This window comes from Hyaena hyaena, unplaced genomic scaffold, assembly GCF_003009895.1.
Source record: "Hyaena hyaena isolate Hyena2069 unplaced genomic scaffold, ASM300989v1 scaffold_378, whole genome shotgun sequence".
In the NCBI taxonomy this organism is placed as follows: Eukaryota; Metazoa; Chordata; class Mammalia; order Carnivora; family Hyaenidae; genus Hyaena; species Hyaena hyaena.
Window position 1 is genome coordinate 195492 of NW_024081009.1, and position 25915 is coordinate 221406.

General features: G+C 44.0%; 1 protein-coding gene across 3 annotated transcripts; it reads right to left on the reverse strand.

Annotated features, from left to right (window-relative positions):
• Nucleotides 1-9589: 9589 nt before the first annotated feature.
• METTL2A (methyltransferase like 2A) lies at nucleotides 9590-22193 on the reverse strand. 3 transcript variants are annotated; one of them, XM_039250682.1, is made up of 9 exons: nucleotides 22084-22193; nucleotides 21809-21900; nucleotides 19496-19851; nucleotides 18187-18236; nucleotides 17794-17854; nucleotides 15347-15486; nucleotides 13422-13528; nucleotides 11104-11169; nucleotides 9590-10305 (listed from the first exon to the last, which is right to left on the reverse strand). In XM_039250682.1, the coding sequence occupies exons 1-9, from the start codon at nucleotides 22191-22193 to the stop codon at nucleotides 10154-10156; spliced, it is 1134 nt and encodes a 377-aa protein (XP_039106613.1). In that variant the 3' UTR covers nucleotides 9590-10153. The 3 variants fall into 3 exon arrangements, with proteins under 3 accessions (XP_039106613.1, XP_039106611.1, XP_039106612.1); XM_039250680.1 differs by having other exon boundaries at nucleotides 10212-11169; XM_039250681.1 differs by having other exon boundaries at nucleotides 10212-11169; nucleotides 21799-21900; nucleotides 22084-22175.
• Between the last annotated feature and the right edge of the window lie 3722 nt (nucleotides 22194-25915).

The following is a 25915-nucleotide window of genomic DNA, read 5'->3' on the forward strand; positions in this document are numbered from 1 at the left end:
TTCTGAGAAACTTTTGGGGGGCATCTTCCATCTCCAGACCCACTATTTCATGCTGCATTAGATGACAGAACTTGACTTTCCTCGCCTTCCCTGATGTGCAGCTAGGGACTCAGTTCCTGGTCAACTTTCTATGTTCTAACCCACCCAAGAAATATTTATTGAGCACCTACTATGAGCCAGACATCACTGTAGGTACTGAGGATACAACTGTGATCAAAGCAGACAAATTTCCTGACCCCAAAGAGCTCAGAGTATAGAGACAGGAGGTAGATATACAATTAAGAATAATGCTGAGTATACATCCCTCCTCATCAGGGAAATACAAATCAAAACCACACTGAGATACCACCTCACGCCAGTCAGAGTGGCTAAAATGAGCAAATCAGAGAACTCTAGATGCTGGCGAGGATGTGGAGAAACGGGCACCCTCCTACACTGTTGGTGGGAATGTAAACTGGTACAGCCCCTCTGGAAAACAGTGTGGAGGTTCCTCAGGAAACTAACAACAGAACTCCCCTGTGACCCAGCAATAGCACTGCTAGGAATTTACCCAAGGGATACAGACATGCTGAGGCATAGGAGCACATGTACCCCAATGTTCATAGCAGCACTCTCCACAATAGCTAAAACATGGAAAGAGCCTAAGTGTCCATCAACAGATGAATGGATCAAGAAGATGTGGTTTATCTATACCATGGAATACTACATGGCAATGAGAAACAATGAAATCTGGCCATGGGTAGCAACATGGATGGACCTTGAGGATGTTATGCTGAGCGAAATAAGTCAGGCAGAGAAGGACAAATATCATATGTGTGCACGTATAGGAGGACTAGGAGGAACTTAACAGAGGACCAACCGGGAGAAGAAGGGGGGAAATGGTGGGGGAAAGGGAGAGAGGCAAACCATGAGAGTCTCTTGAATGCTGACAAAAACTGAGGACTGATGGATGTGGGGGGGAGGGGGGATGGGCATGGAGGAGGGCACTTGTGGGGATGAGCACTGGGTGTTATGTGGAAACTAATTTGACAATAAACTATTTGTAAAAAAAAAAAAAATCTAGAAATAGCAAAATCAAAACCACAAAATCAAAAAAAAAAAAAAAAAAAAGAATAATGCTGAGTATGGGGCGGCTGGGTGGCTCAGTGGCTCAGTCAGTTAAGTGTCTGACTTCTGCTCAGGTCATGATCTCGCAGCTTGTGAGTTTGAGCCCTGCATCGGGCTCTGTGCTGACAGCTCGGAGCCTGGAGCCTGCTTTGGGTTCTGTGTCTCCCTCTCTCTCTGCCTGTCCCCTGTTTGTGCTCTCTCTCTCTCAAACATAAATACACACTAAGAAAAAAAAAAAAAAGAATAATCTGGTGTGTCATGAAGTAGATAAAGCCCCATAATGTGGTATGACTGGGAAAGCAGAGGGCTGGTAGGTGGTGGTGACATTGGTCGAGGGCATCAGCAGAGAAGTGCTCTCACAGCTTGAGGGGACATTCGAGTTGAAAGCTGCATGAGGAGAAGCCACAGGTCATGAAGAGATGGGGTACCTGCATGGCTCGGGAAGGGCAGGAGCAGTGAGTCCTGAGGGGTCCAGCCATGGCACGTCGGGAAAGCCTGCCTGACTAGGGAAACAGAAAGGCAGGAAGAGCCGAAGGCAGGCAAGCGGTCCAGCCCAGATCAGCCAAGGATCAACCAACAGGCAGGGAGGGAAAAATAAGTGAAGAGAAGACCACTCTTTTCTAAGGAAGGAGAAAGAGAAAGGAAGAAGAGCAAGAAGGAAGCAATGGCAGGCTACACAAATTGAGGGGCACTTTGTTAAAACTTATCAAGCATTTCCGGGTGGCAATAGCAGAGCATGGAGTCCAGCTGGGCCCTTCGGAGTGCTCACGGGTAGGACTGAGCAGGATGCGCCCCCTGGGCGGGCTGGAGTGCCTGGGGAAGAGGGGCCCAGATCCTTCCTTCACCCGGGGAGCCTCATAGGCAGGGCCCCAGCACTGGCCAAAGTTGGTGCATTACTTTTTTCTATTTTGAGGAAAATGTTGCAAATTGTATAATGTTGCAAAACCAACAGGATTTACACAGCTGATTTCATGGACTACCTGTAACTGTTTCACACTTCTGAGAGTTGCAAGTGTTCTTCTTTTTTCTTGGGAGGTTTGGGGTGGGTGGTGGGTGGGGTGGGGCCAGTGCCCTTTCTCCTCCCCCCACCCCCACGTGGGAGGCAACAGGGCTGACCTCTGAGCAGGTGTGGCATTTTCCAGACAGGCACAGTTGGCTGGAGCCAAGAATGTTTAAACCCATGTATTATGTCAAATACCATTTATATCAAAATACCCCTCCTGAATCTTAGGCTAATTACCGGACAATTAGCACTAGCCTCTGACCTTGGTAAGCCATTTATCCTTGAACATCAGATCTCCTCATCTGTAAAATGGAGATAATTACACTTATATTTCACAGGGGTGCTGTGAGGATTAAACAGATGAAAAGCTTTTTAAAGAGTATTAAGGTCTAAACAAACGCCGGTTAATGTTACTAAAGATCTGCTCTGCATCAGCTTCATTGGTGCGGATGGGGGACCTTGGTTTAGCCACAGCTTGACAGAAATCCGGGGGCCACCTGACTGCTGGGCTCTGGTGTAGTCTTAACAATCAACTTCTGATCTTCAGTTTCTCAAGCAGTTTCCTTTCCTGGGGGGATCCCCTCGGCTTGTCAGTTATGTTTGAGATCACAGATCAATAATCCTGGTTTATATGCCAGGCTCTTGTGAGTTGGGCTGGCTTCATAATTTTAATTTTCCCTAGATGAACTGAGAAGAATCCAGACCCTGGACCTGAGGGTCAGTAGGAGACAGGTAATCATTCTTACTCATTTCTTAGTACATAGTGCACTTGAGTAATACTCTTATTAAAATATGCCAAAGGCAGATGCATTTATGTTGAGAGGGAGCAATTCAGCCCTCCCCATGCTGTGGGGTGGAGACTACCATGGTCGTCCCGCCTGGCCAGTGGCTGTTCCTTCCGCTTAGAAGGCTCTTTGTGCAGACATCCGGGATGGATGTCACCTCCTCCAGGAGACCCCATCTCACAGGGCCTTTCCCCCGACTCTCCACCTCCACCTCCACCTCTGTCTACTCTGCTTGAATCTTCCTGGCACATGCCCACCTGATTCTTTTCTTTTCTTTTAATGTTTTATTTATTTCTAGGAGAGAGAGAGAGAGACAGCGCGAGCAGGGGAGGGTCAGAGAGAGAGGGAGTCACAGACCGAAACAGGCTCCAGGCTCTGAGCTGGCAGTCAGCACAGAGCCCGACGCGGGGCTCGAACCCATGAACCGCGAGATCATGACCTAAGCGAAAGTCGGACGCTTAACCGACTAAGCCACCCAGGCGCCCCTTCTTTTTTTTTTTTTTTTTTTGATGTTTTATTTATTTCTGAGAGAGAGAGAGAGATAGTATGAACAGGGGAGGGTCGGAGAGAGAGGGAGACACAGAATCTGAAACAGGCTCCAGGCTCTGAGCTAGCTGTCAGCACAGAGCCTGACGTGGTGCTCGAACCCATGAACCGTGGGATCATGACCTGAGCTGAAGTCAGACGCTTAACCGAATGAGCCACCCAGGCGCCCCTATGGGCCTCTATGTAATCTCCTGAACCAAACGTGAGCTCCCCAGTAGCTGTGACTCTGCTGTGTTTGCTGTGGTGTTTCTAGGCTTAGGGTTCAGAGCCTTTGGTCAGCAATGGGATCCAGCTAGAATTTATATTTTTAAATTTTCATTGTATGTATTTTACATTTCCAAAAAAATTTTAGAGAGAGAGTGTGTGTGCAATCTGGGGAGAGTGGCAGAGGGAGAAAGAGAGAGAGAGAGAGAGAGAGAGAGAGAGAGAGAGAGAGAATCTTAAGCAGGCTCCATGCTCAGCGCTGAGCCCAATGGGGGGCTGGATCCCATGACTGGAGCCAAAATCAAGAGTCAGATACTCAAATGACTGAACCACCAGACGCTCCTCCCTGTATATATTTTTTAAAAATACCTTTTGAAAAAGAAAGAATGAAAGAAAGAAAGAAAGAAAGAAAGAAAGAAAGAAAGAAAGAGAGGAAGCCTTCTTCTAATGACAAGTGATACTTGTTTTACATTTATCATAGTGACATAAAGTTTCCTTTCAAAATAAATGTAAGAATATTAGTTATTTTAAAAGACCAAGGAAACAGTGGTGGTGCTCAGAGGTCAGTATTTGGGAGGGTGAAACAAAACAGTGCTCTGAGGATAGCTTTTGAGACTCTGCCTGGCCTGGAGACCCATTCTGGGAACTGCTTACGGACACAGCCACACACACTGCGCGCCCATTTTACAGAGGCATCAGGTCTCAGGGGCTAGGTGATGGTTGCCTCCTCCAGGGGCAGAGAGAAGGATCTTAGAGGGATGGGGCAGGGGTGGCCACACACTTGCCAGGGTGCTTCTGAGGCCCCTGTACTTTCTGCCCTGGGGGTCATGAGACACCCCATGTTCTTCTGCCTTCCTTCCGTCTTCTCCTTTAAGCCAGCTTGAGTTGCTGATACTGGCGACCGTAGCCCTGTGCACGGCGGTCTTCTGAAGTTAAATACAAACTGCATGTCAGTGGTGTCTATTGGGTGTGTGGGGGCTGGGCAGGAAGAAGCTATTTAGTCTGTCCTCACTCGTTGTGCACCAACCATGGGCCAGGTGCTTTGCTACTCTGCTAAGTGTTGAGAATACAAAGTTCCCCAAGGAACTCATCATTTAGTGAGCTCCACTGTCACCCGATTAACGTTGAGTAATGGGAAGCAAGGCGGGGGAAGGTGTGGGAGGCTTACCCACAGCAGGTGTGTCAGGGCTTTCTCCACCCCCTTGGACATGCCACTGCTGATAAACATTTAAGGTATCGCTCCTTCCTGAGGATATTTTAAGTTTTAATGGAGAAATCCAAACTCAGAGAAAGGAAGGTGGGGAAGGGAGGAATGAATGCAATTTGGGGCTCACCTCAGGGTGAAGACACCAAGCTTGAGCATTTGTCGAGGACACTGGCTGCCGTGTCTCAGGGTCCCCCCACTGGAGGATGGATTCCAACTGTGACTGTTTTGTAACTTGGTCATGCACTGTGTTCCATGGACTGCAGGGGAAGTGATGTCCAATCTTGAATCTAGAAATTAATTGAAATAAAGGGAGGTGGCCATGGTGCACCATTTTAGTGTTTTTACCTGTGAAACTAACCATTAAAGCTCCTTCCACCTCCTAACCAAGGTTCCCAAATCAAGCTGCACACCAAATTCAGAAGCATATAGAAGCCTGCAACGCATCGATGCAGCAGGCTCTGAAAATAGCAGCAGAAGCCACAAACCAAAGAACAGACCTTTGTGAACGGAGTAGAAAGAAGCTGTTTGTCCTGAGTTCATCTTTTAAGCTAGATACAACTCCCCATGATTACTGAAGTAACATCTTTAGGCAAAGATAGGGATCAATTTGAGGAAAATAGAATGTCTTAAGACGTTGGATTTTCATTTTCCTATTAAGTTTCCAAGGCTCTAATTTAAAAAAAAAATTCAATGTTTTATTTATTTCTGAGAGAGAGAGAAAGCATGAGCAGGGGAGGGTCAGAGAGAGAGGGAGACACAGAATCTGAAACAGGCTCCAGGCTCAGAGCTAGCTGTCAGCACAGAACCTGACGCGGGGCTCAAACCCACAAACCGTGAGATCATGACCTGAGCTGAAGTTGGATGCTCAACCAACTGAGCCACCCAGGCGCCCCTCTAATTTTTTTTAAGTGGAAAAAAATATTTATTTATTTTTGAGAGACAGAGTATGAGTGGGGGAGGGGCAGAGAGAGAGGGAGACACAGAATCTGAAACAGGCTCCAGGCTCTGAGCTGTCAGCAAAGAGCCTGATGCGGGGCTCGAACCCACAAACCACGAGGTCATCACCTGAGCCCAAGTCAGACACTTAACCAACTGAGCCACTCAGGTGTCCAAGGCCCTAATTTTCCAACCAGAGCCCAAGAGAGTGTCAAGTTACACAAAGGCAGGTAGTGGGGCCGTGGCAAAGCACAGGATTGATGCCATTAGCAGAGGCCAGGCTCCAAAGTGAAGTATACAAACCAGGGAATGAGTCTTTGAGATGAGTGGGTTCGCAGAGTGAGAACCCACGCACTCCAGGTGTTACCTGACTCTGGACGCCCCCTACACGAACATGGTTTTACACCAGTGGTTCTGGTTCACCTGTGTCAAACTGTTACTCATTTTTCAAACAATACTGAATTTATCTCAGAGATAATTCTGCTGCTAATAGTTACTGCTACTCAGACAGATCAGTTTCAGAAACTTCTCCATTAGACTTGAATCTAAACCATACAACTTCCTGAGCAGTTTCACACGTGGAGCTACCTTCCCAGCCAATGCAGCACTTTCTTGCATCAACAGTATCAAGAGATCAGACCCGAATATACAAACTGGTGATTGCCAGAGGGGAAGCGGGTTGGGGGATGGACAAAATGGGTGAAGGGGAGTGGGAGGTACAGGCTTCCAGTTAGGGACTGAATGAGTCAGGGAATGAAAGGTACAGCACTGGGAATATAGTCAATGGTACTGTAATAGTGTTGTGTGGTGACAGACGGTAGCTCCACTCATGGTGAGCATAGCATAATATAGAGGGTTGTTGAATCACTACGTTGTACCTCTGAAACTAATGTAACATTGTATGTTGACTATACTTCAAAACAAAAGAAAAAAGAAGAAAGAAAGAAAGAAAGAAAGAATACCAAGAGATGCTGTTGGGAGTCTGTGTGCTTTTGAGTGGCACCAAAGTCATACTTAATCTACCCTGACTGTGTTTGTTTTCTACCCATTATTAGTGATTCCAAAGCTAAAAATTTATTACACAAACTCCCTGCAGAGGTTAAGGCAGCTTGACCAATAGAAGTTAGAGAGCAAGGGAAGAGAACTTAGCAGATGGCCAAGAAGAAAAGGGAGCAGCAGGCAGAAAGCAGCTCATTTTTATACCTAAAGCCCAAAGCCCAAGCCAAATGCCCCAAAGATGGAATAAAAACTCCTCTTGTTGCTTGGAAATGCCTCAGAAATGCCAAAGCAAAGTTTTAGGGGATCATTTAATATATCTCTTCTTCATTCCAAAAGATAAGTGAAATACCATTCCAGTGACTCAGACTTTTCCAGTTTTAAATATATTCAGTGTAATGGAAGAGATGGGAAGTTCCCTTTCTCTTACCTTTATTTATTTATTTAAAAAAATTTTTTAATAGTTTTTATTTACCTTTGAAACAGAGAGAGACAGAGCATGAGCGGGGGAGGGGCAGAGAGGGAGGGAGACACAGAATCTTAAACAGGCTCCAGGCTCTGAGCTGTCAGTACAGAGCCTGACGCGGGACTCGAACCCACAAACCGTGAGATCATGACCTGAGCCCAAGTTGGATGCTTAACAGAGTGAGCCACCCAGGCGCCCCTCTCTTACCTTTTAAAGATGAAGCCAAGCGGCAAGATGAAGTGCAAGGGCGGAAGGGTGGCAGTGGTAGTGTGCTGGAGCCTGGAAAGGTGAGGAGGGTGTCTGTGTGAGGTGGGGAGCTGTACCAATACTGGCTTGGCGTGGGTGTCGGAGCCCGAGGGGTGAGGAGGCCATCCATGTGTGAATGGTGGCAAAAGGAGAACATTACATATGAGGGGACTGGCCTGATGTATTGAGGTTGACGGGAGTTTGGATTGCTGGAAAAGGAAACTAAAGTACAGAGAATAAAAACTAGAATAAATCTTGTGGTGTTGGATCAGAACCAAAGGCATTGATCTGAACTGATGGTTTTCAATATGCAGAAGTATAAAAATACAGATGCACACAGTGTGTGTGTGTGTGTGTGTGTGTGTACACACATGCAAATATTTTGGAGCTCCATCCACTGAGGGGGCTGGGAACAGGCACACCCCAGCAGCAATGAGCACAGTCAGCTTGGTTTCTAAATACCTTTCTGCACTAAAAGAAACCAATGCTACTTGGGGGAAATGCTGGATTCAGACTGGGGCAGAGAAACTAGAAGATGAGCTTGGGATGACTTGTGTTTGAAGTGCTCTGAGAATCATGGGGACAGTCACAACATCACAGGAGCATTTGAAGAGGCTCCCAGTGGCCAAATCTGGGGTAACAGGAGCACCAATATAATGACAGTATATGTAATAATCACTAGATAAACCAGAAATTTGAATCCATATTAAGAGAAATAAAGGAATAGACATAAGCTTTCCTTATAGAACTCCAACAAATGCAAAAAAGAAGGTAGGATTAGGAGACACTCAGGCTACCAACATAGTGATTCAGCCAAGAAATTGGGACACAGATGCTGAACGAGGAGTAAAGACTGATGAGGAATGGGTTATTTGCCCGATTTCAAAGCATTATCCTATGAAATGCTCATTAGTAACTTTTCAGTGGGGAAAACCAGCAGACACCACCTCAATGAAATGTTCAAGGTTAACATTACCAATACGAGGGTAATTCAAAATCATGTTATCCTCTGGTAGGATGTATTGGAAGAGCAGAACATCACTCGATATTCCTGCCAGAAATGTGTCACTTGAACCAAATCATGAGATAGCATCGAAACCGAAATTGAGGGACAGTCTGCAAAAGAGCCTGTAATCTTCAAATTTCAAGGTCATTAAAACAAGCCTGGATTGTTCCAGACTACAGGGGACCGAGATATAACTACTAAATGCAACTTTTTTTCCTGGTGATATTATTGGAACCATTGGGAAAACTTAGTTATCTGTGGATGTTTTTCAAATTGATTTCTACTTCTGATGAATTTATTTGGTGATAGAATGTCTTCAGTTACAGGAATTATATATTAAAACATGCAAGAGTGTTGGGACATCACCTTGCAACCTATTCTTAAAAACTATTCTAAAAAAAAAAAGGGCTATTCTTGCAATTCTTGGTAATTGGCACTTTTCTTTACATTTGAAATTTAGAAAAATGCTTGTTTCTTATCACATTTCCACATGTAATAGAGCAACTATGGGAATATCTGAGTTGAAACTGTAAAACGTAGGAAGAATTGAAAATTCTTTATTTGGTAAAAATTAAGAATACATTGTATAACTTATGAACCACCAAGAGGGAAACATGTAGGAGTGGTAACTGAAAAAAGGCAGAACATAAAAAAAGTAATACTGATGATGATCACTTTCAGTTGTACAGTCATGTGGCTAAAATAAAGTTCTCTCAATTCCTTTTGTGTCAAACATTTAAGGGCATGATAAAAAAATGATACAATTTTGCTAAAAGTCAAGATCCCCCCCATTATTTACTTATTTTTAAAAATTTACATCCAAGAAAAGTCAACATCTTTTTAATCTTTTAGAAATATGTTGCTTAGAGGGGGAACAGTGCCTAAAATTCCACAGAATTAGTTAAGTGGAGACCATGACCAAATAAATATGTAACAAGGACACAATTTGATGTTCTTTAAAGCAGTGATTTTTTTAAAATGTTTTTTTGAGAGAGAACCAGTGGGGCAGGGGCAGAGAGAGAGGAAGACACACAATCTGAAGCAGGCTCCAGGCTCTAAACTGTCAGCGCAGAGCCCAACACGGGGCTTGAACTTGTGAACTGTGAGATCACAACCTGAGCCAAAGTCAGATGCTTAACCGACAGCCATCCAGGTGCCCCTAAGGCAGTATTTTTGAGTCAGGAAAATATCCAAAGAAAGAGGATTCTTCTCGATGTGCTTCTTGCTGAACAAGACCATTATTCACCTTTGTATATATCAATTGCCTAGTCCAGATATTTGAACTTTGAAATAATTTAATGCAATTCCGTCAGATGACACTTTATCACGTATAATCCTTCCACATGGAAATAAATCCTTGATGCCTTTTAAATTCATGATTTCCATGAACATTTTAGTTATGATAAATTACAAAATGGCAAGAAAGATTTTTTGATATCTCAAAGTAAAAAAAAAAAACTTAGGAAAGTACATATTAAAGGGCTTCCCAAATTGGAAGTGCAATTATTAGAATCTTGATAAAAAGTAATTTTTTCTAGGTTTAAGGTTCAAGTCCGAATCTTTGGACTTTCCAACATCAACGAGACACCGCTTATGAATATTTTTTTTTTAAACAGCTCCAGTGGGCTCATGTGTCAGGAGCGGGTGCCTCTCAGCCAGCGCTGGACAGAGGCTTGCGATATTTGCACTGAATCCAGACTCGGTACATTGTCAGCTGTTTGCCTCGGTTTACTTGCAATCGGCGATCCACCAGGTTCTGAACCTTTTCCAGTCCAGCCGTAGTGAAAAGTGTATCCAGCTCATCTGGTTTGGAAAAGAGATGTTTACATATTTTCTGCTAAAGAAAAAACATTGTCCACCACTTCCTATGTTAAACGGGGCTCCGTGAGACTGTTTTTATTTATGTGTTTTAAATGGCTTTAGCAGGGCTGTTTATTTAGAAGTGTAGGAGCAGCTTGGGAATATTAAGTTCATGTTTAAATGGGGGAAGCCAAACCTTCTGGGAAGGGCCCCTTGGAATCCTGAGAGAGGGCCTAAGAGTGGACAGGAAAGACTTTAAGGGCTTTATGGACACCTTACGGTTATATGCAAAATCTCTATAGATGTAATGTCAAAACCACTTTTTTAGCAGAGAGTTTCCACTATATCTTAACCAATGGCGCAAAGTATGTGGCACAATAAAGGGCGCAGGGTGACACTGGCGGAGGAGGAACCCTGAGGCAGGACAAGCCGCAGGAGGGTGATTCTGGCGACACCTGGCAGTCAGGATGCGGGGAGCGCAGCCTCAGTCCGGTGCATGTACGGATAACCCGGTTTACAGGGCCAAAGCAGCCACGCTGGGGTCTTGCCACATGGGCAGGTGTCCCCTGTGGGACAAAGTGACAGGGAGGAAGCGCAGGCAGCAGAGGACAGGAAGACTGAAGGCTCCTCTACGTGGAGCCTGTGTGGAGAACAGTGAACCGGCCCGGTGGGAAGGAAAGGCAGGAAAAGTCTTCAAAAGGGAGGAGGGGCACGAAGTCTTACTTCCCAGAGTACACCAGGCCGCATCTGATCTGGTGTTTTGGGGACGGTTAGCATAAACAAAGATGACTGTTTTCATACCTTGTGTGAAGAAGTAAACTCTAGTACCATCGCCTCTCACATAGAAATTTTCAGACAGACACTGACCTGTGGAGCGATGTAATAAAAATCAGAGAAATTTTAAAGCACTTCTTTGAATTTCATTGCCAATCAAATGTACATCCTGATACCCATTTCTTGGGCAGAGAACAGAATCCTTTCTTGGATACTGTGGGCACTTTGCAGGAATCTCTGGAGAAGAGGAGCCCAAGGGGAATGATCGATTTTCAGTGTTACAACACACACGCGAACCTCAGCCTTCTGTGTTAGAGCTGTTTTATGTTGGAAAGTGTTTTCCCCTCACCCTGATTAAATAAATACTGCACACTCTTCGTAAAACAAAAAAAATCAATAAATAAAAGCCAAGGACTACGGTGGAGTTTGAGAAAAGGAAAGTTGAGCTAGCCACCATGACCATTTCCCATTCTGCCCGTGTCCACACATGTTCACAAGTATAATACATACACTGTTCTGGTTACAGACACTCTCCCTTCAGCCGCCAAGCCCTCTGACCTAATGTCAAATTTACCAACCTGGTATGTTGCCCTTCTATACCTTTTGAATGCCAATATAACTTTATTTGCTTCACTTTTGCTTATTTCTCCCCAGCTACTCTTATATGTGGGGTCAAGTTTAAAACACTCATCTGCACACTGCTCTTCTCATCTGGGAATGCAGAACGGAACTCTCTCCAAGACCGGTGGTAAGGGGTCTATGCCATGTAGCAGGCACAATATTCCCCTCTCCAGACACATTCACTTGGTTTTCGAGATTTTCCTTACACAGGCATTACATGCTAGTTCTTGAGTAATTCCCGAAAGGACTGTTAGACTGAGTCAACTCAGTGTGCTTTAAACAAACAAAGCAAAACAGGTGTCTCGATGGCTCAGTCAGGTAAGCGTCCGACTTCGGCTCAGGTCATGATCTCACAGTTTGTGGGTTTGAGCCCCACGTAGGGCTCTGTGCTGACAGATCAGAGCCTGGAGCCTGCTTTGGATTCTGTGTCTCCTTCTCTCTCTGCCCCTCCCCCACTGATTCTCTCTCTCTCTCAAAAATAAATAAACATTAAAAAAATCACTGCTTTAAAGAGCATCAAAACGTGTCCTTGTTACATATTTATTTGGTCATGGTCTCCACTTAACTCTAGTTCTGTGGAATTTTAGGCACTGATCCCCCTCTACGTAACCTATTTCTAAAAGGTTAAAAAGATTTAGACTTTTCTTGGATGTCTCACGCTCTGTCTCTCTCCTTCAAAAATAAATAAACATTAAAATTAAAAAAAAAAAACAATCTTACGACCAAAACCAAAACCATTAACAACGTGTATTTTTACCCATAATGGAGAAGCATAGCTCCTTCCTTGAATTGGCAGCAGGTTTAAGAAGTGCTTATCTCATCTTAATTTTTGTTACCCTCAAGTTTGTTTTTGGACATTTGGATATGTTCTTCTGTGAAATCAGCTCTAAAATTTTCCTTCCCCGTGTTCTGGGTGGGTTGCTGATCTTTTCTCTATCAATGTGGCAACAGTCCCTCGAACAGCACAGATAATAACGCAATCTTATCTGTGCTCTGCACCCAAGTTATGTCTTTAAACTGTTTTAATGGCACCTTCTGCCACACTTTGTTTAAAATTATTTATGTAATCAAATGTCTTTTTCTAAAACTAGTCTTCTAAATGCAGTGGTCTTGGTTTAAAAGACTTGCCCAATACCTAGATTCCACAAATGTTCAAAAACATACCACCCTTGTCATGTATTAAATGGCTTCATATTTTAAGCTGTAATTCTAGAGTTTCTATTCGATTTCACAGATCTATACATCTATTTGGATGGCAAATCTGTTGTTCTGATTACAATAGCAAAATGCCTTTTATTTTTAAAGTTGATACATTTATCTTGGGGGAAGGGGTGCAGAGAGAGGGAGAAACAGAATCCCAAGCAGGCTCCATGCTGACAGCAGAGAGCCTGACGCGGGGCTCGAACTCACGAACCATGAGATCATGACCTGAACTGAAGCTGGATGCTTAACCGACTGAACCTTTCAGGTGCCCCAATAATACCTTTTTTGTTTCAGTTATTTATTTATTAAAACATTTTTTGTCAATGTTCACTTAGTTTTGAGAGACAGAGCACGAGTGAGGGAAGAGCAGAGAGAGAGACACAGAATCTGAAGCAGGCTCCAGGCTCTGAGCTGTCTGCACAGAGCCTGTTGAGGGGCTCAAACTCACTAACTACGTGATCATGACTTGAGCTGAAGTTTAGACACTTAACTGACTGAACCCTCAGACGTGCCCACAATACCTTTTTTAAACCGAAGCTGAGCCATGTCGTGGCGGCCGTAATCTCGCAGAAGCATCAGCCCTCCAGGCTTCAGAAGCCTACTTAGCCTGTTGATAGCCTTCTGCATCCTGGGGGACAACAGAGAAGGAAGATCAGGTCTCCTTACGGGACAGGGTTTCTCCTCGTAGCACATCTGGAAGAGCCGGTGGACTTCCTAACCCTGCTGACACACGGCCCCGGAAATCTCAGCTCCTCTGCTCTCGCTTCGGTTGAGAACAGGAGTGTGCGTCGACGCCTCTGATGTGCTTTCTGCAGTCTGCTCCTGAACGTGGCTTTGACCCGGTCCCTTCAGCACGAAGAGGCCCAAGGATAACCTGCCTCTGCTGGAGAGTTCCGTGGGCCAAGTGACATACTCTCCGTCTGGCTCACTGTCCACTCCTGGGATTACCTCCCGGGGAAGCCGCCACTGCCCTGTGTGCCTATGGCTCTCTGGGCGCCGTCCTGAAAACCTGCAGTGAGGACTGCTAGTCGGTGGACTCCTCCACCTCCCGCTCAGGCCTGAGCTCTTTGGCTCTTTGCGTGCAGAGACGGTGTCTTTCTATTTGTTGAAGACCAAACCCTAAGAACTTGTAACTGACAAGCTGAGTCAGCATGCAAATAAGCACTTTGGCGGAACGCTTTCCATTCTGCCTGCACTTTCCATACACAGTCCTTGTGGGGGTTTCGGTGGTGCTAACCTCAGAAGGATAAGTGCTACACACTTACTTAAAAACTGAACGATGAATTTTAATCTTAATGTTTTGTTTTCAGTCCACGTCAGTTTTTTTTTTTTTTTTTTAATCCACGTCAGTTTTTAAGTCTATAGCAATTAAACTTCTGCCACTTAAAAAAAAAAATCTATCTAGTAAACTCTACTCAATGTGGGGCTTGAATTCATGACCCTGAGATCGAGTCACATGCTCTACTGACTGAGCCAACCAGGTGTCCCTGAACTTCAGCAGTTTTTGGAAGCATGCCTAGCATGCCTGGGCTGTCCTGCATCTGCCTTTATCCCCACTCACAATATCCATGTCAGGTCAGATGACTCAGTGTGCCATCCAAAAGGAAATGGGGGCTAGAGAAAATCAATCACCCCCCTGGGTCTCTGGCTGATGCTGCTTCCTAAGGGCAGAACTTCATCAAGACAGCTGGTCGCCCATTTTTTTTTTTTTTAAGGGAGAGAGTGCACGTGAGCGTGGGTGGGTGGGTGAAGTAGAAGGAAAGAATCTTAAGCAGGCTCCACGCCCAGCAAGGAGCCCCTGAAGCTTGATCTCATGACCCGGAGGTCATGACCTGAGCTGAAATCAAGAGTCGACACTTAACCAAACGAGCCACCCTGGTGTTCCTGAGAAGCTTTAACAGTATATTTTAGGGTTCAGCAACTGACTTTCCTTTCATCTAAACTTGATTTTATGTAATTCTCTAGTACTGCAGTTTTCCAAAGAACTTAAGCATAAAGGAATACCTGAGTTAAGGTTCACCACAAATTGTGTTGTTAATACACTTAGTTTACTGAAAGCATTTAAAAAGGCCAATGGGGGTGCCTGGCTGGCTTAGTTGGTACAGTGTATGGCTCTTGGTCTTGGGGTTGTGGGTTTGAGCCCCACGATGGGTGTAGATAGAGATCACTTAAAAGAAAACTTAAAAAAACCCTGCTCTCCCATTCCTTATGAATGTTAAACCATAACAATGAAAAGAACTAACCACTGCAGTCAACAGGCAGAGGTTTGGAGGCTGAAACTGAAGTTGGGAACTTGCAAACAAATTTAGTAAAAGGGTTGAGACACTCTCAGCACTTTGACAGAGTGGCTTTTCCCTGCCCAGGAGATGATCCTTCTTACTCAGGGTCCAACTCTGATCAACGCTTTGTTTTTGTTACACTGCTGGTTAAGGGATCTCAAACTTACTTGTCTGGCACAACTGCGGAAAGAACAAATATGAGAATGATGATATCAAGGCTATCCGTGGGCACTGGGTAACTCTGATCTTCATCACACAGATCGTGAACAAAGGCAAAACACCGGCAAGGATCATACGCTGAATTTGTCTGCAGACAGTTGAGAGACACACTGGTTACAAAATGTTCTCACACACACACTCACGTTCACACAGTCTCAAGGAAATCTTATCTTGCTTCAACTGTAAGTGCGCTAGGGTTATCGCTCTCATCATGAAGGCATGCATTCATATTCAAAGGCTAAGAATCTTGGACAATTCCAGGAAGAAGCTTGTGGAATCCAACTGGTTTGTTTGTTTATTCATTCAGTCATTCATTCGACTTTAATTTTGGGGCGCTGGCCTGGCCCCATCGGTTGAATGTTCAACTTTGGCTCAGGACATGATCTCAGAGTTTGTGACTTCAAGCCCTACATTGGGCTCTGCGCTGGCAGTGCAGCTTGGGATTCTCTCTCTCTTCCCCTACCCACCTAGTGCTTTCTCTCTCTCAAAACTTTAAAAAAAAAAAAAAAAAAAAGGATTTTTGTTTTAAGTAATGTCTGTACTCAACATGGGGCTCAAACTTAAAATCCAAGATCAAGAGTTGCGTGCTCTACTGATGAGCCAGTCCGGAGTGCCCTTAACTGGTACTTTTAAAACAAAATGGGGGTACCTGGGTGGCTCAGCCAGTTAAGCGTCCGACTTCGGCTCAGGTCATGATCTCACAGCTTGTGGATTCAAGCCCCATGTCGGGGTCTGTGCTTACAGCCTGGAGCCTGTTTCAGATCCTGTGTCTCCCTCTCTGACCCTCCCCTGCTCATGCTGTCTCTCTTTCGTTCCTTTACTTTTATTTTTTACTCTGATGCAGAGTTGGATTTGAAGAATAGAATATGATTAGGAAGGTAAGTGGCCATAAGGAAAAAGAAAACCCCCATCAGGAGAAAGCTAAACATACGGATATTTAAACATTTAAGAGCATGATTTGAAACAACTCCCAGCTCAACTATTTACCATATTACACAGACCAGAGAATTCTCCAGGAAAACCTACTTCTCTAGATGTGGAAATTTTAATTTTATTACCATAAAATTAATTAAAGAAAAAAATTAAATTAACTAATGATAAGCCTCAATATTCACCTGGTCTAGATCCATAAAAGTAACTCCAGAAAGACACAGCTACCAATTCTGGAGCTCCCATGCTACAAGCATTAGACATGATTGTAACAGACATATTTTAGGGCTAATTTCCCTTTTCGTATCTCTCGTCTCCAAAAATGTGACTTTGTTCCTAATTGGCCCCCACTAATTCAAACAGGGCAAGTGGATTATCAGCTGGGCTGGGTCAATCAGACTCTTCCTGGGGACTTTGGAATCAGGACAAGTCATGCTGGTGAGGTTCTGAGAAGCCTGAACAGGGTGGACTGGAAAGGGTGAGCATGTCAGGGTCAGATGTAAAACCAGGAAACACCTATTACAGAAAGCTGGTCTGTAAACAGAGGACAAATAAAGGACGAGTGGGCACTGAGCTATGAGAAATAGGAAAGCACGAACTCAAGGGAGGTATTGTGATTGGCTAGTCAACTTGCCTTGGTATCTGTCACCGTTTCAGGGCTGAGTTACAATCCTGGCTACACTCTATGTCTTTGGATTGTATGAACTTCTCTTTCTTTCATTGGCTGAGCTTGTCTAGATATTTCTGTGACTTATAACTCAAAGAATTCTGACTAGAAACAGTCTTCTCATTTCAATCCTTAAAAGAAAATTTGGATAGGGCAGAAGACAGACCCCAAAGTTCCATAGCTGGCCAGTGACAGGTTCTGTATTCACGTTTGGGTTTTCCCTCTACTCCTGCCTGTAAATCTCTTATTTTCAGACCGCATAAGAATAAGAAATAAGGGGCGCCTGGGTGGCTTAGTCGGTTAAGCGTCCGACTTTCGCCTTGGTCATGATCTTGCGGTTTGTGAGTTCAGGCCCCGTGTCGGGCTCTGTGCTGACTGCCAGCTCAGAGCCTGGAGCCTGTTTGAGTCTGTGACTCCCTCTCTCTCTGACCCTCCCCTGCTCATGCTGTCTCTCTCTCTCTCTCTCCTAGAAATAAATAAAAACATTAAAAAAAAAAAAAAAAGAATAAGAAATAAAAGGGACGCCTGGGTGGCTCAGTGGGTTAAATGTCTGACTTTGGCTCAGATCATGATCTCACGGTTTGTGAGTTCGAGCGCACACTGGGCTCCGTGCTGCTGGTGCAGAGCCTGCTTGGGATTCTCTCCCTCCCTCCTCCTCTCTCTAAAAAAAATAAATAAATAAAAACGTAAAAGAAAAAAAACCTCAAAGAATTAAATACATTGCTAGACACCCTGATTTTTAGAAGACCTTTTCCCCTTTAACCAGTGCAAACGACGGGTAGGAGCAATTGTACTTACCTGGACCAGCTCTATAGCCGTGGAAGAAAAATCACAACAGTAAACAAAGAGTCCTGGATCACTGAAATGGGCAGAAAAAAACCAGTAGAACAATTAAGACTATAAACTGAATTATGTCTGTTCTCTTTCCTGTGTAGCAGAGGTTAAAATATCAAAGACACCATATAATTACAATGGAACAGGTTTTGAATCTTACTAATTTTCCTGATGACAAATATAATGTAGGAATCAAATTAAATCAAAACCACAAATAGATAATGTAGAAATCTGAATCTCCTGTCACCCATGGTTCCCAATAACCACCGTTGCCAGTTTGCTGCAGTCAGTTCTGAGAAACACCAAACCCCTTTTTCTTCTTTGCGGTCACAGAGTTAAAACTTTAAACATACTTACTTGTTAGTCTGTAAAATCGGAAAGACTGTGTTTCCCACACCACAACCAACCTGCAGACAGAAATGAACTTTCAGTTACAGGATTTTCCAAAAAATTAATTCCTGGAGCTAGGTAAATAATCAGTAGATAATCCTGCCTCCTAATTGTATCAGGGAAGGTGTGGTGACCAGAGCTAAATAGTACCCATGACATTCCCTGACCTTGATCTCAGAAAGTCTAAAAGAGGCAGCTACAGATGACTTTGGAAGTGTGGGCTTTCAACAGCAGAAGGGAGTTGGTGTGGAAAAAGGGCACGGATTGCTTTTACTTTTTCAGTTTTAGCAAACAGTCCTATAGATGAAATATTTTCTTACTGAGCTGCACTGTATCATTACTGGAAAAAATGTTTCTTTTTAAAAAAAAATTTTTTTTGACGTTTATTCATTTTTTGAGAGAGGAGGGAGGGAGGGAGAGAGAGAGAGAGAGAGAGAGAGAGAGAGAGAGAGAGAGAGAGAGAGAGGAGAGGCAGAGAGAGAGGGAGACACAGAATCCGAAGCAGACTCCAGGCTCTGAGCTGTCAGCAAAGAACCCGACGCGGGGCTCAAACTCCCAAACCACGAATCATGACCTGGCCAAAGTCAGACGCTTAACTGACTGAGCCACCCAGGCGCCCCTGGAAAAAATGTTTCTAATAGACTAAACTGAAAAATGTATGAAAAGGGGACTATAGATTAGACCGGGCTAGGTGTGGTAATAACAAAAACAGCACTATACACTAAGGGCTTAATAGTTGCCAGAAGCAATTCTTTGCAATCCTCATAACAACTAGGAGGCAGACAGAGGCAGAGGTCCTTTCTGCTTGGGGAGGGTAAGGGACTAGCAGCAAGATCATGCTGGAGTATACTCAACGCTAGGCTAACCAGCTTCCGGGAGAGTGTCTAGTCACCGGAATTCTCTCATGCCGGAGAAGCGGGCATCTCCCCAGCCAACCCCTCCAGGTTGTAAGTGAATTCCAAGAGAAGTAAAAGACTGTCTTGTGACTCATTTCCGCTTGGTAGGTACAGCACGGTGCCGCAACGTTCAGTGCAGTACTCGATGTTCCCAGGCAGCACCTCAGGTAATGTATCTTTGTGTGCTACCACCACCAAATAGCCGGTCTGAATTTAGGACACATCATTAGTTTTAAAAAATGGAGGTGTTTCTAGGCTATAGGCAGTCAAGTCTAGTCAGCTTCTTCAGACAGAGTCACTTTTGCGGTCAGCGTCCCTAGGCCAGCCCTATGTAGAAAAGCCTCATTAACCCCACTATCAGGACAGTAAAGGGCGGTTACCTCGAGAATTCGGTAGGTGGCTGAGGATCCAGGGAACCCATCAGCACAGATTTCCAGGTGACTGAGTCTCTGAGTTACATTTTCTTCCACAGGAGCCGTCTGTGTTTCATGTCCAAGGCTATTTGAAGAATACTTGTGCTGTTCTGTTTTTAAACCAGGTCCATCCTCACTGCTCCTACGTTCAGGCACTTCTCTCCTCTTGTTCTCAGAGAGCAAATCCTCCAAGTGATTTTGGTTTTGGCCAGGTGCCAGCTCTGGGAATTCGGTAAAAAGCCAGTGTCTATCCTTGAAAAACCCATTTTCATGGATTTTATAGAAGTCATTCCAGTATTTGTGGGCATTGGTTTCATAATCAACTGTAAATAGTAACGGAAGAGTTTAGAAAACCATCTCTCAAGCTTTTATTTGTCCTTAATGTCAAATACCATCCCGCCTAATTGAATGCCATTTTATACTAAAAGTACCCTCAAGTAGAACCATAGTCTCAGCGATGGAAATCTTTTCGTTCGACCATGTGCCCTACACCTCAATTTCCTCTGTATCCTGCCCTTCTAGGGAGTCCAGCTTCTGCCAGGGAACTTACTACCAATTCTCCACCCACATCTTTGGGGGGGCTCTTAACTACTAGAAAATTCTAACATTAAGCAAAAAAACCTATCTTCTGGTCAAAAAGTCCTACTATTTCATTTCCTCTTCTTGTTTTTATTTTTTTATTTTTTTTAAAAATATTTTTATTTATTTCTAGGAGAGAGAGAGACAGCGTGAGCAGGGAAGGGTCAGAGAGAGAGGGAGTCACAGACTGAAACAGGCTCCAGGCTCTGAGCTGGCAGTCAGCAGAGCCCGATGCGGGGCCCGAACCCACGAATCGCGAGATCATGACCTGAGCGAAAGTCGGACGCTTAACCGACTAAGCACCCAGGCGCCCCACCTCTTCTTGTTTTTAAAGTCCTACTATTTCTTAGGGCCATATGGAACAATTCTTTTGCCTCAAGGGCGGTTATTTCCCCCTCTACGCCTTCTCTTTTATGAGTGAAACATCCCAGGTTCTTCAGTTATTCCCCATGTAAACTCAATGGTTATGATACATGCAGCTCTTCTTAAAACAGGCTTCTGTTTGTGGTCCTTTATAGAGTGTGGAGCGAAGAAATGAATTCAGTAATACTATGAGATACTAAAAATGGACACAAGGCTAAAAGGAAAGTAGAAATGTTGACAAGAGGGGAAAATGTCTTCAGGTGAGCAGTTTTGATGAGGGAGGGAGGAAGGAGAGACTGAGAAGGGTGGACTGTTTACGTTGTAGTTCAAGGTGATCAAGGCAGTGCTAGAGTTTAGTTTTCTTTTTTCCTCTTCCTTCTTTTTTTTTTTTTTTTTAGGTTTGTTTTCTACAGGGCCTTGAGTAGTGTAGTAGAAAAGAACACAAATCTAAGAAATTGGATTTTAGTTCCACCACTGCCACTACTAACTAACTGCTTACCTCTGGGCAAGGCACTTAATGTCCTGTGGTCCAAGTTTCTTTAACTGTAAAAAGAGGATATTGGACTACATGATTTTCAAAATCCCTTTCAACTCTAACTTGCATTGATCTAGTCTCTGTCAAAGTATGCAAGGTGACTATTTTGTAACTGGAATCTTCTAATTGTTTTTACTCAACTGTGGGATACTACTCTCCCAATTTCTAGTCCTACTTTCCAGGTTTTTTAGGACAAAGGCCCATCAGTCCTAGTTTTAGGACCTGGAGATATTTTGCAGTGAAATCATCCACCTCTCCAGAAAGGGCCTCTATTTCTTCGTCCAGATATATCTACACTCCACCTCACCCAATTCTCCTTGGCAGAAGCCCTAAATCCTCATAGCCATCATAGGAGGAAAAGACACATTCGCCAGTCATTAGCTCCCTCCCCCAACACTTAGATCACTAGAATCTAGCTTCAATCACAACATTTTCTCAGCGAAAGTGTAATCATATACAAAAAGCACAGCCTCTAAGTCAATTACGTGACCACACGGTTGACAAAGGCGAGTCATAGTAGCATGGATCTAGTCAACGTAACTAAAACTTAATCGCTAGAAAATTTCAAGATACAGTTACTTTCAAATAAAGTCAAACACAAAACTCCCTGTTTGCTCTGACAAAATTTTAGGGTGAAGCCCTGTCCCATCCTAACCCATCCCCTCCCCCTCCCGTTCTACCCCCGAATTCAGTATCAGTCCAGTGACAAACGCTCTTGGCGGTCTCGGTTCTCTGCCTCTGGTGGACAGTGCGTTCAGTAGTACACTGGCTGCAGACACCACGGAGGGCCCACCTGGGCGCACCTTGCTTCTCCTGGCACACTCGCTGGGTACTGTTCTCCCGGACTTTCCTCTCCGCCGCCGCGGCCTGCTCCTCCGACCACTCAACATTGTCCCTGGGAAAATCAAACGGGCAGCTTAGAAGCCTCACGTTCCAGCCGCGGGCAGGGTGAGTCGCTGGCCCCGGATCGCCTCTCCTATGGGAGGAGAGCGCCTCAAGCAGGGCAGCGGGGCTCGTGGCCGGCGGTCAGGGGCTTTTCCGAGAGCACGAGGCGGCGGGCCAGGGGCAGGGCGGTTACCAGGCATTATGGCGGAAGACGCACGCCGGATCGCTCAGGAACCGGCTCCCAAACTGCTGCCTCTTTTCGCCGAGGGCGGCCGGCGCACACTCGGGGTAGGGACCGGCCATGACACCGGAGCCGGATATGCCTACTCCTCCTTAAAGAGAAAACTTCCTGCGGGGCCACGCCCCCTTCCGGAAGTCGCGGAGTCTGGGCGGGAAAGGACCAGGGCGGGGCGGGGCAGCCCTGAAGTGGCCCGTGGAGGTTGGTGCTCTAGCCCCGCCCACTAGGGGGCGGGGCCTGAGTTGGGGATGGGCTGTCTGGGGAGGACGCGCACTCTGGCGGAATTTCTTCTCCGGGTGGGCTTCCTATCGCCCTTGTCCTGCCAGGAGGCCCTATGGTGTTGCAGAAAATGAGAGACATTAATTAATCTTGAGACTACTCTCTATGCTGGGATTCTCTAACAGGTTCCCTTGTTTCCCTCAAGTTTTTTTTTTTTTTAGATGTTTATTTTGAGAGAGAGAAAGAGGGAGACAGAGCATCCCAAGCCGACTCCTCAATGTCAGTGCAGAGACTGAAGGGGGGCTCCGTCTCCTGAACTGTGAGATCAGAACCTGAGCAGAAATCAAGAGCCCCACGCTTACCTGGCTGAGCCGCCCAGGCAAGCCTCCCTCGAGTTTTAAGACAGGAAAAATCACTTTGAGAATTAAAGGCAGCTAGTCCCATAGAGCTTCTGCTGACTGAGGAAATCAGGCAGTTTTCCAGCTTGTATAGTCCACTTTTCATAGTGTGAAAAGCTATGAAAAAAAAAATTACTGTTTTTCCAGGGGGAGGATATGAAATGAATTCTGAGAGCGCGAGGTTTATCTGTTGAATCAGAAGGACTATCCATCTAAGGACAGTTAAAACATTTTTTTGTAACCACATACTTTTTGGAATTATCCATTTCTGAACCTATTCACACAAGCAGGATTGTAATACAAACACACATAGTTTGTTATGTTAATACATTTTCAGCCTTACATTTGTTTTGATAATTACTACAGACGATTCTCAAAAGAATCTGGAAGAAAGTATGCTGTCCGCACAAAGTTCGTGGAGAACAGTTCCAGGAGAGTAACGATTACCATCTGGAAGAAGATAAGGAAAGGGTTAATTAGTTATTTAGGTGCTGCACTACTACACTGCGCACACTGGTAACCAGTGATGGTTACTTCATTGCGGATTCTTTCCATAGGCAAAACTGAAGCGAGCTGTGAGAGATTCTGTATCTTTCTCAGAAAAGAAATGGCAACAGGTCCTAAACCCTCCTTAATCACAAAGAAAAATATGTGAGTGAGTTGAAAAGACAAGATAGTAGAGAACTTGTACTTTCTTTGAAAACGCTTTTGCCATTCTCATGGTCTTTGGAAACATTTTGCACAAGACCTCCTTTCCAAAAAAACAAGTTACAAGGATTTTATCGTTTCTCAAGGCCAGGTGTTTGATATAGTGGTTGATTTCTATTTACCCTTGTCATCTTGTCTCTTCTACACTCTTTTATCTCCCCATTCCAGAAGCTATGCCTGCTCCCAATCAACAGTCTCACCGCATAGCTTGCTTTAGAGAGCTCACTGTTTTCACTTGAAATCACTTATTATATTAATTCCCATAACTAGACATTTAAAGTGTCAAACAACTTGGGCCCTTTTGGTGAAATGTGAGAAAAGTATCCTAAATTTTCATCCAGTGATCTTTGGTTGACCTGTACAACTCATTTTTCTCCATCTTTTGAAGCACCTAAAATCATTTTTGTGAAGAAATTGGGAAGACGTGACTCTGAGTCCTCTGTGCTAACAGACTTTACACTGGACTGTGTCTTCTGCAAGCCGAACTTTTCAGGGGAGTTAAGGGTCCCTCTGCTGGTGAGCTGCAAGAGCTCTTCTAGCTGGGTGGCATGGGTTCAAAGCCTGGAAAGGTTAAGAACTCTCAGTCTGGATCATTGCCTTGGGTGTCAGCCTGGGACACTGGTAGTTAATTATTTCATGCTTTTCTTTCAGTTCCAATCAGAGGAAATTCTGGTCTGTGTAAGCATGTGCTCTGGAACTGAAAGGCGGGGGAAGGGATCCTGGTGTCCCAATTTGCTCTCCTTAAAGTTTCACAGAACATGTAGCAGCCTAGATAATTGAATAAGCTGGTTTAACAACTTTAAACAGCCCTTTGTGGGTTTTTTCTTATTGCAAAATAAATGTTTTATTGTAGAACATTTAGACAAAAGAAAAAAGGAAACTACTTCATTCCATCCTTAATTTAACCCATTAAATACTTTGGTTTAAAAAACACTTGGTTTAGGGGCACCTGGGTGGCTTAGTCGGTTAAGCGTCCGACTTTCGCTTAGGTCATGATCTCGCGGTTCGTGGGTTCGGCCCCGCATCAGCCTCTGTGCTGACTGCCAGCTCAGAGCCTGGAGCCTGTTTCAGTCTGTGACTCCCTCTCTCTCTGACCCTCCCCTGCTCACGCTGTCTCTCTCTCTCTCCTAGAAATAAATAAAACATTTTTTAAAAATTAAGATAAATAAAATAAAATAAAAAACACTTGGTTTATATCCTCCCAGTCTTTATTTTCTTATTTACTTATAGAAGTATCTTTTAAATTACAATAGTTTCAGAACTGCTTTATGCCCTCTTTACAACTTCATTGTTTACGTACAATTAAATTCATTCATTTTAAGTGTACAGTTTGATAAGTTTTCATAAAACTCTATAGTTGTGCAACCATGATCATAATTAAGTTCTAGAACAACCCCATAAAGACTTCTCATGTCTCTGAGCAGTTGTAGCCTATTTTATCACCTGATAATAGCTTGTGAATTCATTCTTTTGTTTTGTTTGAAAGGTCTTTTCGAACATCATTTTAATGACCCCAGTGTTGTTTTATAGAACTGTATCATGATTTACTGGACATTTAGGCAACTTTAAGTTTATTTTTTAAAAAATCCAACATGATAAACATCCTTATAACTAAGTCATTTTGTGGATTCATGATTATTTCTTTAGGAATAATGTCTAGAAGTGGAAGTAGTGAGTCAGTGGTTATAATTAGCTGTATTACTAAGCTGTGAGGTCAGAGCATTTTATCTGCTTGCTCACTGTTATATTCAGGTCCTAGGAAAGAGTATGCAACTCAATAAACATTGAACAATGGGTGCCTAGATGGCTCAGTCGGGTAAGTGTCCAACTTTGGCTCATGATCTCATAGTTTGAGAGTTCAAGCCCCCTCTCAGGCTCTCTGCTGTCAGCACAGAGCTTGCTTCAGATCCTCTGTCCCTCTCTCGCTCTGCCCCTCCCCCACTTGTTCACATGCTCTCTTCTCTCTCTCAAAAATAAACATTAAAAAAATAATTGTTGAATGAATGGCTGAGTAGCTATTGCTATACTGGCAAGATGCCAGTTTATACCTATCACTACAGTGTGTGAAAATGTGATAGAAAGACTGTATTACTGTACATTTTAGATTTTCCAGGACAGATATACTTAAAAATCTTTATTCCTGTTATCCCATTCATCCAAGAAAATATGTCAGGAATTCAAATTTTGGCATCCAAATTACGTCTCTTAGATTTCCTAGTACATTCATAGTGAAACCAAAAAATAAAATCTGTCAAACCATAAACCTTGTTTTTCAGGTAAGAAACCTGGTCACTTATCAATAAGGTTCTTTTTCTCCACATCGTAACATTGTAAAGAATGGGAAATATATTTAGGCAGTTTTGACTATTCAAGGTAACACAAAATTCAAGACTTCAAGACTGTTTCATTATAGTTTTAGGAGCCTTTACTATTTTCATTGCTTTTTTTCTGGCCTATTATGA

What these genes read in the sequence shown, in the direction of transcription:
- METTL2A (XM_039250680.1), bottom strand. Translation starts at nt 22,193, where the DNA reads ATGGCCGGTCCCTACCCCGAGTGTGCGCCGGCCGCCCTCGGCGAAAAG. An exon ending in CCGATTTTACAGACTAACAA is followed by an intron (nt 17,855 to 18,186) that starts GTAAGTATGTTT and finishes TGCCCATTTCAG; the next exon opens with TGATCCAGGACTCTTTGTTT. An exon ending in CGGCTATAGAGCTGGTCCAG is followed by an intron (nt 15,487 to 17,793) that starts GTAAGTACAATT and finishes AACTGTCTGCAG; the next exon opens with ACAAATTCAGCGTATGATCC.